At 39.0% G+C, this 17,704-nt stretch overlaps 1 protein-coding gene across 1 annotated transcript; it reads left to right on the top strand.

Moving 5' to 3' along the window:
* The first annotated feature begins 13,303 nt into the window (after positions 1-13,303).
* LOC109241363 (cytochrome b561 and DOMON domain-containing protein At3g25290-like) lies at positions 13,304-15,690 on the top strand. Its single transcript, XM_019408099.1, has 3 exons — positions 13,304-14,097; positions 14,767-15,021; positions 15,223-15,690. The coding sequence occupies exons 1-3, from the start codon at positions 13,477-13,479 to the stop codon at positions 15,493-15,495; spliced, it is 1,149 nt and encodes a 382-aa protein (XP_019263644.1). The 5' UTR covers positions 13,304-13,476; the 3' UTR covers positions 15,496-15,690.
* The last annotated feature ends 2,014 nt before the right edge of the window (positions 15,691-17,704 follow it).

Genomic DNA, 17,704 nt, shown 5'->3' on the forward strand with positions numbered 1-17,704 from the left:
CTTCAGTCCAACTTGTTGCGGCATGTTTCTTCAGCATTTTGAAAATTGGCTCATAGATCACAATCGACTGTGCTATGAAGCGACTGATGTAATTGAAACACCCCAAGAAGCTTATCACATCTTTCTTGCTCTTCGGGGGTAGAGAATCTTGGATAGATTTGACATTTGAAGGGTCCAATTCAATCCCTCGGCGACAGACGATGAAACCTAGCAATTTTCTAGCAGGGACTCCGAAGGCACACCTTGCAGGATTCAGTTTCAGATTGTACCTTCGAAGTCGATTAAAGAATTTCCTTAAATTTGCTATATGATCTGCGCTTCTTCTGGATTTGATGATGATGTCATCCACGTACACCTCTATTTCTTTGTGAATCATATCATGGAAAATAGTCGTCATGGCCCTCATATAAGTGGCTCCAGCATTCTTCAAGCCAAACGACATCATTTTATAACAATACATCCCTCACGAAGTGATAAAGGCTGTTTTCTCGGCATCTCCCTCATCTATCCAGATCTGATGGTATCCCGCGACGCAATCCACAAAGGATTGGAGTTCATGCTTGGCATAGTTGTCGATCAATATATATTGGGTAATAGGAAATTCATCTTTGGGACTTGCTTTGTTTAAATCTCGATAGTCAACACATAATCTGACCTTCCCATCCTTCTTCGGAACTGGCACGATGTTGGCCAACCAAGTAGGATATTCGACCACTCCGAGAACTTTAGCTTTGATCTTCTTGGTGACTTCCTCTTTGATTTTCAGACTCATATCAGGCTTGAACATTCTGAGTTTCTATTTTACAGGCGGACACATTGGATTGGTAGGTAGTTTATGAGCTACGATAGATGTGCTCAACCCGGTCATATCATCATAAGACCATGCAAAGATATCTTCGTATTCTTTTAGGAAACGGGTGTACTTTTCTTTCTCTGACGGTGACAGGTGGATGCTTATGCGAGTTTCTTTGACCATTTCAGAATCTCCCAAATTGACTATTTCGGTTTTGTCCAAATTTGACTTAGGCTTGTTCTCAAAATTTTCCACCTCTCTGACAATTTCCTCAGGGATTATATCTTCTTCTTCTATTTCCTCTGAATCACTATCCTTATGTTGCATTGTCTCATTACATGTCACAGTCGTCGGTTCATCAGGATAAGTAATAATAATGCTGTAGAGAGAAAATGCAAAGGATAATAATAAATACTAAAATAGCAATGCATTAAATAATCTTGAAAACAAGTACGGCTCGGTGACTCGAGCAATTATTTCAAAACTAAATATATCCAAAACAAATACTGAAAATGTCTTAAATGCTTAAAAATGCTTTTAAAAATAGATCATGCTAAATGCCAGGCTACCCAGGAACTCGACGGGCCCGGGACGGTGCAGCAGTCCAGTTCTTGAGAACAGCTCCTTTTCCCACGGTCTTAATTGTAAGGTCTTCCTCCTCCTCCTCCTCCTCAACTATTGCATTGCAATCCATGTTTTCATCATCCAGAAATATATTTCTCAGGCCAGCTAAAGCCTCATCTTCTTTAGATCCCCAAATCACGTCAGTCTGTTGAAATGTCTGGTGCAAATGCGATATTGGCTGTTCAAGAGGGTAATAGGGACCACGCCATGGCGGCAACCAATCACCGTACTCCTGCCAGGTGTACTGATATCCAAGTCCAAAGGTTGTACGGTGACATTTTGATTATATTGGCTTAGTGATATTTTTTCCCTGGAGATTCTTGCCGAGACCTTTACCAGGTTCATACCCCGTCCATAACAATATACTTTCAATCTTATTACTCAACCATTTGTCTTTCTTAATTGCATTGACGCGCTCGATGCGATGGTATGTTTCTCCACCCAACTTCCTTCTGTTCTTAACAACCGGAACAGTTTGATTGGTGTAAATGGGGTTACTCCCATCCCCGTGGATGATTACTTCCTGATGGTTCCATTCAAATTTTACAGCCTGATGTAGAGTGGAGGCCACGGCCCCAACATCATGTATCCAAGGTTGTCCCAACAGCGGGTTATATATGGCGGATATGTCCAAAACTTGAAACTCAACATCAAACCAAGTTGGACCTATCTGCAGACACATGTTTATTTCCCTGATCGCGTCCCTTTGGGACCCATCGAATGCTTTCACGTTTATAGTTACTTCTCGTATCTCATGCAAGCCTTTACCCAACTTCAAAGTAGTCAACGGACAAATGTTGAGGCTTGAACCCCCATCTATTAGGACTCTGGCTATGAATTTATCCTCAAATTGTACTCTGATGTGCAGTTCCCTGTTGTGACTCAGCCCTTCTAGTGGCAACTCGTCTTCGTGAAAAGTGATCTTGTGGCTTTCCAGCACTTGTCCCACCATATTAGCCATTTCTCCACTAGTGATATTATTGGGTACATAGGCTTCGTTCAACACTTTCATCAATGCATTCCTATGCGTCTCAGAATTCTGTAATAGCGATAGAATGGATATCTAAGCAGGGGTTTCAGATGATCAACCACAGAATATTCTCTTGCTCGCACCCTTCTTCAAAGATCGTCTGGGCCAGTTTCAATGATAGGCTGTTTAGGAGCAGCTTCTTTACTTGTTCCTCCCAAATACTTGGGTGTGTAAACCCTTCCGGTCCTAGTTATGGCTTGTACGACACCTGTTTCTTCCATTTTCCTGTTTCCTTTCCTTCTCGCCTCTGCAGCATAGTCCCATGGTATAGCATTGGAATTAGAGGACAGTGTGGGTGCTACCGTCACAGTGAAGGGTGTGGTCACTTCCACCTCAAACGGAGCTGGTGCGGCTGAAGGCGTTGTTGCATTAACTTCAAATGGAGTTGGAGTGGTTATTTCAACCTCAATTGGTAACTGAATCTCCACTATAATAGGTGTGAGAGTGACTGAAGGTACTTTGCGTTCATCCCCTTCACGAATGAGTCCAATCGATCCTTCTGGATCCCATTCTTTATCAGTTTCGATCACATTTACCCCCTCGCCCCTGTGATCTGGGAGGGGTTTGTTGCGAACATTTGGTGGAACCTCTTTTGCTTGTATAACTTTGGTGTCAATCAACGTCTGGATCTTATCCTTCAAAGTGCGACACTCATCAATAGTATGTCCCTTCATGCCCGAGTGATAGGCACATGTCTTGTTCGGATTAACCCCACTGGGAAGAGTTTTCCATAGTAACAACGGGAATGAGGTGACATAACCGGAAGCCTTCAGTCTTTCATACAACTGATCGATGGGTTCAGCAATAGGAGTGTATTTGTCTGGGTGGTCTGCGGTCGAAATTTGGTCTGGGTTTCTGGTAGTTTTAGCAGGCTGGTGGTGGTGAGTGGTAATATGCAGGTTGTGTGTTATAAGTATGATAGGTGGCGGCAGGTTGTTGGTATCTGGGAGGTGAAGGCCGATATGTAGGTGGTGGGGTTTGGTATGTAAGAGGAGATTTCGGACCTTGAGCTACCATTACTGCACAGACTTCTTTCTTTTTAGATATGCCTCCTGACTGCAAGGCCTTGTTTGTAGCTTCGAGTGCCTCAAAGTTTGTCACCATTCCGCTTTTAATTCCCTCTTCTATTCTTTCTCCTAATTTGATGATGTCAGAAAATTTATGGTTTTCAATAACCATCAACCTCTCATAGTATTGTGGATCTTGAGCTCTGACGAAGAACGTATTCATCTATTCTTCTTCCAGTGCTAGACTTACCTTTGCAGCTTCTACCCTCCATCGAGTAGCATACTCGCGTAAAGTTTTTGTTGGCTTCTTCTTAAGATTTTGAATATAGAAGACATCAGGAGCATTCTCCGTGTTGAATCTGAACCAATCCATGAAATCTGAGGCCATGCTTACCCAGTTAACCCACTTCTTTGGATTTTGACTAATATACCATGATAGGGCGTCCCCGGTGAGGCTCCTCATGAATAGCTTCATGCGGATTCTTTCATCTTTACCCACTCCTACGAGCTTGTCGTAGTATGTTCTCAAATGTACCTTCGGATCACCTGTCCCGTCAAACATCTCGAACTTAGGAGGTTTGTAACCCTATGGTAGTTCTACGTCCGGCTGAATACACAAATCTTCATAGTTCAGACCTTCGATGCCTTTACCGCCTTCAACACCCTGGACTCGACTAGTAAGCTTCTTGAGCTCCTCTGCCATGTTCTTGATTAGCATGTCCTTCTCGGCAGACTCTGGTATGTATAAGGTCTGTTGTGGAGTGTGGGGTAAGGTTTCTATGTATATAGGGTTATTTGATGGACTCCAATAAATTGGGTATAGTGGTGGTCCTTGGTTGAGTTTTGAGGATCAGGGGTAGGTTGTGGTGAGTTTTGAGGATTGTGATAGGTAGTGGTTTGCGGATACTGGGTTGGCTGATAATAATGTTGTGGAGGAGTCGGTACCAGTGGAGGATGGGATTTGGGGGGGGGGGGTGGTATATTGGTAAGGTACGGGAGGATTTTGTTGGTTTTGTGTGTTTTGGGGAGGTGCTGGGTTTTTGAAGTTTTGTTGCTTGACGTCGGGGACGTTCAGGGTATAAGGGAAAGGTTTGCCAAGTTCCGTACCTGCTCAAGTTCCCCTTGTAACTCCAGTATCTTCTGTTCCAACCGCAAAACTAAGTCATTCTGTACCGGAGTGCTTCGACCATCTGAAGTTTCGACATTCTCTTTATGCGTAGCATTGTCTTTCCTGATATTGCTTGTATCATCAATTCTAGCTTTTCCTTTGCTTTAAGGATTGTTTGGAGGAGAAGGAGGTAGAGGACCTCTAGATCTGGTATGATATGCTGATGATGCTAGTATGCACGAACCAACCTTAGGGGATGGGAATAAACAAATAAAGAAAAGAGGAAAACAAAAGGTAAACAAGTCAGTTAGGAGTATTAAAGGATGTTTGCGGTATTTAAACGCATATTGCAGAATTATAAATTCGCGTCCTAATTTGGGGACCTCATTGTGCCCGAGGTAGGCCTAAGCGACATATAGATTTGGAGAAAATCGATGCCAATAACTACGTCATTTTATTAATATGATAAATAAACCAAATCTCTACTAAAAAGACAATAATGATAAAGAGCCACTAATGGCATGTGCCTTATTATAATCGAATTCTAAAACGACTCTAAAAAATAAGTAAATATCAATTCTAATCTACTTAGTCCCAGAGGGACCTTCTCCAAGCTTGGCCTTCTTAGCCCCATCGATCAGATTCCCCAGGTCGCGCATGTCCAGCAGCAGATACGCCCTTGCTAGATGTCCTCCTTCATTACCCTCTACATTCTGACAATCCACGATCATTTTCCTCATCTTCCCCTCAAGCTCCATCAGACGCTGCTCTAAATACTCTAACCTCTCTGTTGATTTAGTAGCGATTGCTCTCTATTCATTGATTGCTTCCATGTATACTTTGTGCTGTTCCAACTGTCTGGCCTCAAATTCAAAAATCCTTTTACGTAACCTCTTATATTTGACTTGTGCCTCGGCAGCGTCGTCCATGACCCTATTTCCCAAATCAATTCCTGGCTTGATTTCTCCTGCTATGTCATCGACCAACCATGATGGGTAGAAACACACATGGTCGGCGTGGTACCGATCTGGCTCGATGGTATCCTTTTCCAGAATGATTTTCAGATGCCACATGTGTTGTGCCTCGTACTTGAATAGAATAGCATCACCTTGGAAATCTGCTTTGTAGTGAACCATCTTGGAAACTCGGGGTATGACTTGTTTCCTCCCAGCTTGCCTCATGACTCTAATAGGAGCATAAGGATAGATACCCCTTAATCCTATTAGCACTAGATGAGGAACATCTCTTGACCTAATGATGAATTCGCTAGTAGGGAACCATTCGAACATCCAATGAACCTTGTCTTCAGTCAAATTGCTAAAGAAGTGTACCCAAACCATAGCGTTTCCTGGTTGTGCAAACCTATCTGGGATAATAGTCATTCTTTTCGGGTGGTGAAAAGCTATGTGGTCATTCCATGGTCGCCGCGGAAATTCTTGCAGGTGTTGTCCCCTTTGAAGATGTTCCAACAGCCATATTTGTAGTAGCAAATTACAACCTAAAAATGCCTATATCCTTTCTTGCAGCGATCCAAAGCTCGGTATATCTCTGCTACGATCTTTTGGGACAATAGTGTAGGACTGTCCCTCAATTCCTTCCATTAGGGTCTTGGTGACCATAGCTAAGCGAGTGTGAATCCTTTCTCCTTGCATTGGGAATACCAGCATCCCCAGAAAACAGACAATGAACACAAAAACCCGGCGGTGGGTCCAACCCAAAGAAGGAATGGCAAACTCGTTATGGTAAAGGCGGTAGGATTTGTTGTACCCATAATGTTCGTAAAGGAAGTCGAAGGGCATATAAGACTTCTTCAGGCAGACTAACTCATCATTCCTTCTAAAACCCATCATTTTCAGAAACTCTCGAGAACTGCGATTTTCCGGTACCAATAGACCAGGGCTATCCCAGGGAAGTCCAGCAAAGCCCCTTATTTCCTCAATAAGGGGAGTCATTTCTATATCACTGAAACGAAAAACAGCCCTCTTTTCATCCCAGAACATAGTAGCGGCCTCGATCAGTACATTGTTTGGCTGAATGTCTAGCAAAGAAGGTAAATTCCCAAGAACTCTTTTCACATGGTTTTTGTTGCTTGACGAGAGATTTTCCCACCAATCCAGCAACAAAGGTGGGATACTTCGAACCATGCCGAACCTGGGGAGTTCGTGCCTCATTTCTGCAAAACAGATAAAGTTAGCCCTTTCCCCCTCCAGATTCGACTATTTACACATTAATGATTAGCAGATCGGCACATTTTCTCCAAATAATGCACATATCATGATTGTGCCCATTGGGATTATGGAAATTCCGGCAGACTTTGGACAAGGCTTGTCTTAGCGAGTTGTTACCCGGATAGAGTTTTAACTCGTACTAGGTTTAGACATGATACATGCACAGTTAACATCAGAGCGGGGTTTCTATAAGAGTCTAGACTGGTACCCTCAAGCGGACAACTTGAGAAAAGCACGAAATCGTCGATTGTACTGCTGATCGATTAGTTTTACCGCAAATAAACCTTTCCAAATTTAAAGGGTGATTTAGGAAGAGCGTAGACACTCATCAAGTGTCGCTATGGTATTAATTACGCATGAGCGGAGTATGATGGAGCATGCTTTATGCAAAGATAAAATAACATGTTGTCAAGTATTTTGCATGATGAAAGCAGTAAATGCAGTATTAAATAAACGTAAAGACATAAAAGAAAGAAAAACATGGAAAAAGTTAGTTCGCGCAATGAAAGAATTGTAATAAAACAAATAAAGGGGTAAGGATTGGGTAGATACATGATATAGCAAAATTAAAAAGTTTGGAGCATGTGAACATGATTAGGGAATAAGGGGATACGCACGTTGTAATCAAATTAAGCAAAGAGTTGCATATGAGTTTATATTAAAGGGAAATAGGAAGAGGATGTGCATGTAGCAATAAAAAGGGAAAATGGGAGCGGGATATACAAGTAACAGCAAAATAACAAAGACAAGCTTATCGGGAGAGACTAATTCATGTAGGACCATGTCCGCAATGGTAAGAGCCTAAAAATATCCCCAGCAGAGTCCCCATGCTCTTTTTCTCGCGAAATTGGGTTTTGACACGGGAACAACTCTTTTAAATGGGTATTAAGTGAGAAGAGTCGCCACCTAACGATTTTTAAGGTGCGTTAGGGCACCGGTTTGCAAATAACTCTGTTTGGCTAGTTTGCATCACCAAAGATCGGGTAAGGGCTCGAAATTACCTCGAAGAGAAAGTGTTAGGAACTCTTCGAGGTCCACAATTGTGGGTCCCGGCCGAACTCAATTATATGAATTACTCTAGGAGATCAAGTACAGGAAAAGCAAGAAATTTGGGAAGTTTATTATTAAACACACATAATTGATGAAAGACAAGATTGGGGGGGGGGGGGGAGGGGGGGAGGTCCTAAGTTTTTTAGCCTAAAGGATCACCTCGTGCAACATAAATAATACTTCATAACTCCCTCAAGGTGGGGTATTACTCATATTATTCAGCGGGCACAGACTATCATCTCCTACTACCCGATTACTATCTTTAAGTTGTTTGCCTAAAGCACACTAGTCAATTCTAGGTCGTACCCTACGCGTGCACTACCCGTCACATGCCTATGGTCCAGGAGGAATTGGACCTCTATCTCGGGGTGGTTCTAGACTTTAAGTTAAGCTGCTCAAAAATGAAAAATACTAGTACAAAACATTTTGAACTTTCACTTGTAAGTAAAGAAGGGCTCAAGTTGGCCTCCGCACTTAGACAACAAAATGCACGCTAAACCTGATTAACAGAGACAGTTGCAGATTTTAAAAAGTTGAAGTTGCAGAAACCTATAGGCAGGATCTCTATGTGATTCTGGATTTTAATACATGTGGCAGTTTCAGATGTAAAGTGCTATTTTGGAGGCATGCTTTTCGGATAATTATATTTTAGGGAATCTGGCGTTGTGTACTAATTGTTAAAACTATAGATTATAAGTGTTTAAACCTGTGAACATGATATCTAGGTGTAGTAGTTGGCAGTGATAACCAGGGAAGATATTCAGAATTACTTAATTTGATCCTATAGGCATGCTTTCTAATAGTTGACAGTTTGAGCTGATTTTATGCATATTGGCTCTTATAGGCATGTTATCTAGACAGACTGTGATGCAGCAACGAATTTAAGTAATTAAAATCCAATAGGCATGATATCTATTGAGCGTGGTGCAGGTTGTAAAGGGGGTTATTAGTATTCATTCCCTATAGGCATAATATCTAGTGATCGGACAGAAATAAATATAAGAGCAGGTAAAACATTTATTCAAAGATCATGCTTGTGCAGGTATTAGGCAAGCTAAGTGAAGTGTGTGATTTCCTAATATCATGACTTCTATGGGACTCATGTAATCGAACAACATATATAGAAAACATTGTCAAGTTCTATAGGCATGTTATCTACCCATGAAATGTAGATATAGAATTCTACCCATTCCCTTTTTACTAACACCCCAATTGTTTATACAAAGTGTTATTACAGGCCCATATTAATAAGTAAAATAGTAATATTACATGGCATTCGACATGCCTATAGCAGGCCTAATTAAACAATTAAATACCCAGCCTTGTTGGGCCTTCAACATTTCTGGCCTAGCATACCACACGATCATAGGTCCATAGGGGAGTTCAGAACCTTTTAGTGAAACCACAGCACCAAATATTGCATCACATGTAATCAACACAATATATGATAGGGAGGTAGGGTATCAGGGACAGTTTTTAGAAGTTGGAGAGTGACTAGGGCCTAACCCTAGTGTGTTAGAGTTCACAAGGGCCTCAATTGGACCCCGAGCAGTGCTCACACTAGGGAGGCCAACAACAGAACCTAGATAGACTTGGCTTTCAGCCGGCTAAGAATAGATAGAGATCATTGAACTAAACATTCAGCAAGAGGCACATAGCAAAGTGTCACATAAACTAGCATCATAGGAACTAGGAGAAGAGACATGTTTGCAAGCATACATAGGTTGCACTAGTGGACATCTAAGGGTCTAAATTTACTTAGTCTCACCTAATGCCGTATTAATCAATACTTGAACACAATAAAGGGATACACATGTTGATAACCACAGAAAGGAGAGCACAACAGCTAAACCAAGACATATTAGGAAACATGTTATCACAAGAGTCTTAGAAAACAGAGTTGGGAATCCAGGACAGCATGAAACGAGTTTGAATAGGTCTTAAAACACTCTAATATACACAAGATGCATTGAAAGATCATTCAAATCAAATGGTTCTCATAAAGCTAAGGCATTACTTAAGCAAAACATACAAATCAGCATACAACCACAGTACTGAGGTCCAAATTGACATGTTAAGATGCTATATGAGTATAGAACTAATCCTAGGAGATAAGAGATCATAGGATGCAGATTATGGTAAAGCATGACATGAACAGTAGACTATTCTCAGGCATCAATTAACACAGAATGATATCAAAGATGAACACCATCACAATGGAACCAAAGTTCAGATACATGTGCAGAAGGAAGGAAAGAAATTAAACATTATGAGGTTTAAACACTAACCAGTAGCAAGATAAAAGAATGCAGAGTGTAGAAGTAAACCCCAAATTCTCGATGCTTCAGAGTCACAAGAGCCTCGAGAATGGGCTTCGAGCAGTGCTTGCACCGGAGGAGGTTATTCAATAGTTTCAGAGAGTTTAGAAGTAGCAGTGAGTGAACGAGAGAGTAGTGGGAAAATAGTCGTTAAAGTCTGGGGTCTAAAACCTCTTCTCAGAGGGGTTTATATAGTGGAAATAAATCAAGTAAACATGGAAAGTGTTACTTGCCAATGATTAGACGAGATTCTGTATCATGCCGCGATGTTAAATCAGGCGCTTGTTGGGAGACAATCCATCTTTACTGCTTTCTTTTATTTTTATTTTTATCTTATTATTGTTTTAATGTTGTTTTTGTTTTGTAGGATTATAAGAATAGGAAGCAAAGCCATTGGAAGAGTGTAAAAGTGAGTTAGATGGTGAGAACTAAGTGTGGGGTGCCACACAAAGGACCATGTATGGGGAAAGTCTGAGTTCTCCGTGAGCCGCTATTGTTTCGACCTTTGGCCTTTCAGGGTGTTTCTTGTCCACCCTTGTTATTGTTTTGCTTTATTTGTGCACTGGGGACACTGCACTCTTTTAAGTGTGGGGTGAGAAAATTCTTAGATGATTAGTAGTAGGATGTAGAAAAACGTTAACTTCTTATTTGTGATTTCGTAGTTGTGTAGTATTTTAGTTATGAAAAAAATCGGGAAAAAAAGAGCAGAAAAATTGGACTTTTCCCGACGATGGATCTCCTAGACACTTTTCTTGAGGGATTTAAGTCTAAAGAAAAAGGACAAAAAGATTTTCTTTATAGGTAGTGTAGTAATTACCCCTTGATTTTTCTTTGTGCAGCGGTTCTTTTCCAAGGGTTTTGTTTGAACCAGGTGTAGGTAGGTTTTATTTTTTTTAGGATAGGAGCCATTGTGATGTGAATTGAATTGAAGCAATATCTCTTGACTTTGTTATGCCTTGAGAATAGTGAGTACTTTGGATGTGACACTTAGGCTCAGTTTTTGACTCTTGTATAAGTACCTTAAATTGTATAATCTTAAATTTGCTTAACTGCTTTGACTAGAGTGTCTTGATGAGTCCAATCCTGAGTGAGTTATGTGGCATGTGTGTATGAGGTTTGTATGTTATTCTGTGCATTGCATTTGATGTCTAGAACTTGCCTCGTATGTTTGCAAAGCGAAATAGTAGTTTTGTTCGTTCTTTGTTGAGCCAAATATATATATAGTTTACCTGCCTAATTGTTATGTATCGTACTTAACCTCGTTGAGCCTGTAATCCTGTTTCTTTGACAACCACATTACAAGCCTTACCCACTTGTTTGAATTAACCATCTATTTGAACCTTTTCACCTCTCATGAGCACTTGAATTGTTATGAACTTTGTAAAAGTTAAAGTGTGGGGTGATTGGTGTGGCTTTTGAGTGGAACTAATAAAATAAGGAGAAAGGTGCACTGTTTTGAAAAAGTAAGAGCCACTTGAATTGGAAAGGAAGAAAAAATATATATAGTTGTATTGCTGTGAAAGTATTCCGTGATAGTGGTGACTCTTGATGTAATTGTGCTTAAAGAAATATGGAGTTAGTATACATTGATGTGAAGGTGGAATTATGGTTCGGCATAAGTATGGGGTTTGAATGTTAAAGTATATGTATTAAAGTGCTTAGGGAGGTGTAGCTACTCTTATATTCAAATGTATCCTACCCGACCCGTAGCCTATATTACAACCAATGAAAGTCCTACTTGATCCTAGACTGAATGAGCTCAATTAGTAGAGTAGTACACTACGGGCAAGCCTATGGTGCATCTTTTGTAACATATGAATGTTATTTCTGAGAGTGAGTGAATTCTTTCTATCTTGAGTTCCTAATTGTTCTTAAATTTTATTGTGTCTGGGATACTCTCTTTTGTTGTGTGAGGGCACTTGATTCATGAAAGAAATGTAATATCATTGACCTCTATGTTAGAGTAAGTGAGTGAATTGTGAAATAATGCATGATACTTGTGATCAAATCTTGAGGTAAAGATGTTACACCTTGTGCTTAGTCTATTTAAACATTTTTGGTGTGATGAGTTAGGAGGATTGTTTAAAAAGGTTGTGTCTATAAATGTAGTTTGATTCCTCGAGTACGAGCAATGTTTATGTTTGGGGTATTGATGTGTGGCTATAATTCATGGTTTAGCACATTATGTGCCTTGCATTTTACATGCTTTAATGATAAATTACACTTTATTTGCGCGTAATGAAGTCTATTTTATGTGTAGGTGAATTGGAGATGAAAGTAGAGCAAAAGGAATACTTAAACGTTGAAAGTATGCTCGAGAACAGTGAAAAGGAAAGACCTGGCGAGGCCAGGCAAAAGCCAGCTTAACCAGGCTTTAGCCTGGCGAGGCCAGCCAGTGACACTAGAAATTTTCTTAAGTATTGGGATTCTTAAATACGATATATAATATTCAAGAATAAATATGCAATATTCTTAATGGTTGTCTTTAGTTTGACATAATCGCTAGATATTCGTATTGATTTCACTTTTACATTGCCACACTGATTTCTGTACGTAAATTCCTGAAAAATTATCCTGTTATCCGATACACTAGCAACGCTGTTTGGTCTTTCTTTAGTCTTCTCCATTTCTAATTACCTGATTGCTTATTTTAATATTTTCCTTTTACTTGCATGAGTTATCTAAAATTTTGAATAAGTTAAAGCTTTAAACAAATAAATAATTACTCCATAATTAAGGTTGACAGAAAAAGCACATCTTACAAAAAATAAACCTCGAGTAGATGGAACATGCTCCAGTGTCTAGTTACAAATAAGTAGAAAATGGTATATTTTTAGGAAAAAACTTATCTCTAGATATATCAATAATAAATTTAAATATTACATTTATGAATAATATTAAAATATTTAGTTGTTTCTTTTTATTAGTTATGGATTTTCTTAAAATTTCATGCTCAAATTGGGAATCAAATTAAACAAATATAATCACATGAATTAAGTGAAAGTTTACCATTTGTGCTGGATTCAATTAGTATTTACTCTCTTTTCGTTAATGACAATTTTTTTTATTAAAACGGAAAAGAAATTAAAAGCGTATGCACAAAGTTAGAAACTGTACACTTGTAGGGTTAAAAACCTATATTTCGGAAAAATATTTATAACCTTCCAAATTTTGAGATTCCCATACTCTCCTTAGCTGTCTCTCACTTCTCTCTGAATATATATTTTTCCCACAGTCGCCGGAATCTTGTCCGTTACAGAAACCCCTACACCTACGGCCGTAAATAGAAAAACGGAGAACTCTAAATCTCCGTTCCCGATGTCGTCGCCGCGCATTCCCTTCGCCGTTTTTCTCGTGATTGCTTCTTTACTAATCTCCCCTTCACTATCCCAAACATGTTCGTCACAGAAATTCACCAGCAACAAGGTTTATGCTCGTTGCAGCGATCTTCCGGCACTCAAATCGTTCCTCCATTGGACATACAATGCTGAAAACTCCACTCTTGATGTTGCCTTTGTTGCTCCGCCGGACAAACCCGACGGGTGGATTGCGTGGGCTATTAACCCAAAGGATACGGGCATGGTCGGGGCCCAAACATTGTTTGCGTTTAAAAATTCCAAAGGCGAAATGGTGGTTAAGACGTATGATCTTTCGAGTTATACTTCTATTAAGGAGTCGTCAAAGTTGTGGTTTGATGTGAAAGAGTCCGCGGCGGAGTTCTCCGGCGGGTTGATACGGTTGTTCGCGACGCTTGTGCTGCCGGAAAAGGGCAAAACGACGTTGAATCATGTGTGGCAGGTGGGACCCTCCGTTTCTAATGGCTTTCCAGCTAAGCATGATTTTCAGCCAGCTAATTTGAATTCTAAAGGAACCCTTGATTTGGTGAGTGGTGAAAGCAAAAGCGATGCTTCTGGCGATTCTAAGGTCAAGAGAAAAAATGTGAGTTCTTTTAGACCCTGCTTTGACTCTTATATTAGTTTTAAAGGTTTGTTAATCTATGCGTTAAATTTGGCTTAACGGGTGGGAACTAAAATGGTCAAATCTTTGAATTTTTGAGCAAACACAGAATTTTCTATAGGTGCTTTTGTCTGCTATTGTATTCTTGGATATGGAACCATTTCAGTTTAGAGAGAGCTTTATTGCATATAGCATCCGTTACTAATTTTTTTTTCTTCTTTTTTGTCTATTTTTGCCCTTTTATGTTTAGGGAGTATCCAAGTATGTAGTATTTGTGGAACAAGATTTAAGGGTTTCAACAAAGATTTTAGGCTCAGAAATCATATATTGGTGTTCATAGGGAATCTTGAAACAACTACTAGCTGTTACTCTATATTCAACTGATGTTTTTTGAATTGTTAAAAAGATAAAGTGTTTTTTGGTCGAATTGGTAGTATTTTTTGAAGAATTACAGGCTAAAACATTCATTTTATCCAAAAAATAACATAGCAGATTACATAGTACTTAGAAAAGATTGAAAATCAACTCAAACCTCCCCTATTTCTTCCCACTGCAATTTGTGGACTATTATATGATTTTTAGGATCATTATTTAGTTGATGGTTGATCCATTTGCTGGAGCGTTTAAAAAATTCTCTAATTCTTACTGCAGATCCATGGAATCCTTAATGCTATTAGTTGGGGTATTCTGTTTCCAATAGGGATCATCATTGCAAGGTACTTGAGAACATTCAAGTCTGCAGATCCAGCTTGGTTTTATCTTCATGTTTCTTGCCAGTGTTCTGCTTATATTATCGGGGTTGCTGGCTGGGCAACAGGTCTTAAGCTTGGAAGTGAATCAAAGGGTATCACATATGATACTCATCGTAATATTGGGATTGCACTCTTCTCTCTCGCAACATTGCAGGTAATGCTTCTTGGTTCCTTAGTCCCGAGTCATTATCTTTTGCATTCGTTATTTCGTTTATGCTACTGAAGCTAATCTTTATTTTTCAGAACCTTGTTATATGCACCTTAGATAGACAAATTCTTTGAACAGCTAAATACTTGGGATAAGAATTGTTGAGTTGATTTCTTGTGGATGTGCTGGTTTTCCGTTTGTTTTTAGGTTTTTGCCTTGTTACTGAGGCCCAAGAAGGACAATAAGTACAGATTTTACTGGAATATCTACCATCATGGAGTTGGCTATACAATGCTTGTCCTCAGCTTGATTAATGTGTTCAAAGGTCTTGACATACTAGATCCTGCGACTAAGTGGAGATCTGCATATATTGGTATACTAGTGGTGTTAGGAGCAATCGCCCTATTGTTGGAAGTGATTACCTGGATTGTTGTGTTAAAGAGGAAATCTAACAAATCCACCAAACCATATGATGGTTGATTCTTACATTGGCCGTGGGAGACTATAACCCTGGCGTTCATGATCGGTTGCTATTGTTATCACTGCCCATATCAGTTATATATATATATTAGCTTGAAGAGATTTTTTTTTATCCCCTAGCTCTTATGTTCTCCTCATTGTACAATGGCTTTGAAACTCAGTTCTTGTGTATAAATATGTGACTTGACCACTTAAGTTGCAGAACACTTTAGCAAGGTTAGGACACATTTTTTGGTTTAAACTTGAAAAAAATGAGTTTTTGAAGATGAGTTGAAAAGTGGTTTTTGAAAGTTGAAATTGTTTTTGGACATCATTTTACTTGAAAAGAATTTGAAGTTTTGTGAGAAAAACTTCAAAATTTTCAAAAACTACTCTAGCTGTTTTTGAGTTTTTGAAAAATAAATTTGAAAAAAAAACTCCCAAATTTTTTTAGCGAAACGGCAAAATTGTCTATGTTATTAGGTCATTTTGGAGCCTTTCTTGAATGCATTACTTGCTTTTGATTTTCATTGCTAATTTATTTTGTGAATGCATGCAAGAGCTATTGTTAGCCCAGAAAATGATAGTAGTATGACACTTTTGATGGGGATTGCTTGAACTAATGCTAAACCTGCTTTCCTTTCCTTTCCTTCAACTTGTCGTTTGTGTTTTAAGTGGCTTGTGGAGGCACAGTTGACATTGTCACCTCCGAGCACTTAGGCACATGAGCTTACGCATCATTGTACTATAAAATTAGCACTCATAAGCAATCACATTTACTAACATAATTGACTAATCAAGTATTAACAGGCCATGTGAGAAAACTTCCATAGTTTGTCTCTTTACAAAATATTTAAATCTTCCTCTACAAACTCAAGACAAGCGACTTGGTATTTTTTTATTTTTGTTTTATCCTTTTTTTTATGTTTTAAGGTGAGAGTGGAACTGTGAACATGGAAGAGGAAGATGGACTACAATCATTGTATCAAAAATCAATTAAAAATATCCGAAATTATTTTATGTTGGATTAGACTAGACTCAAAAAATCAATCAATTTTTCCTCGGCGATGTTAACCAACGTACTTCATTTTAATATGAAAGCCACATTTTTTTGGGTTCTGAAAGCAACTCTTCATTATTATAAAGTAAAGGGGAATGGTGGTCCCTTAGCTTTCTGAGTTCCCCACTGCTTTCACCTTTTCATCATTCTCCCCCTTGTTGATATTCCACTTTCAGACTCTTTATTTATGGATTCTCGTATTAGTGCTATCGTTTTCCCTTTCATTGCACTCAATGTGTCAAATAGAGCGTTGTTAGATAATCTTGTCATTAGCCACACGCGTCCGTTATTTAGTAAAAGAAGTTTAACACGTTAATTACACGGTTGCACCTATGCTACAGTGTCTAAGGACAAAAACTATGCTAGACTTTATTCCTGTTTGCACACAAAATCTCGTTTATTCAAATGTTTCCTAGTTAATGAAAACCAAGGAAATTTTAAAAAAGAAATTCCTTCAGAACAAGCCATTTATATCAACTGTAGAAAGTTCAATCGTGTATTTGATCGTATGTTTCTTTGTAACAGTATTTTAAACTTTTATATTAAACAATTGACAAAACTTAGAAATTTCCTCATCCTTTCAATATCTTGCGTGCTGCTTATTGCTAACATTAACCATCTAACTAATCGAGAAGAAAAAGAAGAGGGAGAAAGTGTAATTTGTATTTCTTCTATTAGGGGAATTGTGGTGCTTTTTGAGCTAGGGATAGCTGACTCAAAGCACTTAAAGATAATTATGGAGTTGTGCTAGAGAGAGAAACTCTTCCTTCTCACTAACTTACAGAACACCTTCATCTTCTTAATTCAACAGCTATATGGCTACAGACATTAACCGCCATATCCCCCCCAAACCACCAGATAAAGGCATTACCTCCCCAAAAGAAGAAGTTAAAAGCTTCAAAGAGAAACTGATCGAGGGAATTCAACATTCCCTAACTATTACTGAAGCCCCTACAAGTATGGATACCACAACTAAGGTTCAAGAATCTTTTGCTACGCAAAACTGCCAAATGATGATAGATGAAAATACAATTCAACTCACAGAGGAAGATCAAGCACGATATACCAACCCTGGAAATATTCTCTCATTATAAAGCTTATTGGTAAGAAAATTCAACACCATATTCTAAAAAAGAAAATCCAGGAAGCTTGGAAAATTATAGATAACTT

The sequence above is a fragment of the Nicotiana attenuata genome, unplaced genomic scaffold (genome assembly GCF_001879085.1).
Source record: "Nicotiana attenuata strain UT unplaced genomic scaffold, NIATTr2, whole genome shotgun sequence".
Classification (NCBI taxonomy): domain Eukaryota; kingdom Viridiplantae; phylum Streptophyta; class Magnoliopsida; order Solanales; family Solanaceae; genus Nicotiana; species Nicotiana attenuata.

Bases quoted from the DNA above. Each gene is read 5' to 3' on its own strand.
- LOC109241363 (XM_019408099.1), top strand. From the start codon at position 13,477: ATGTCGTCGCCGCGCATTCCCTTCGCCGTTTTTCTCGTGATTGCTTCT. The intron at 14,098-14,766 runs GTGAGTTCTTTT...TTCTTACTGCAG, and splicing joins CTAAGGTCAAGAGAAAAAAT to ATCCATGGAATCCTTAATGC. The intron at 15,022-15,222 runs GTAATGCTTCTT...GTTTGTTTTTAG, and splicing joins TCTCTCTCGCAACATTGCAG to GTTTTTGCCTTGTTACTGAG.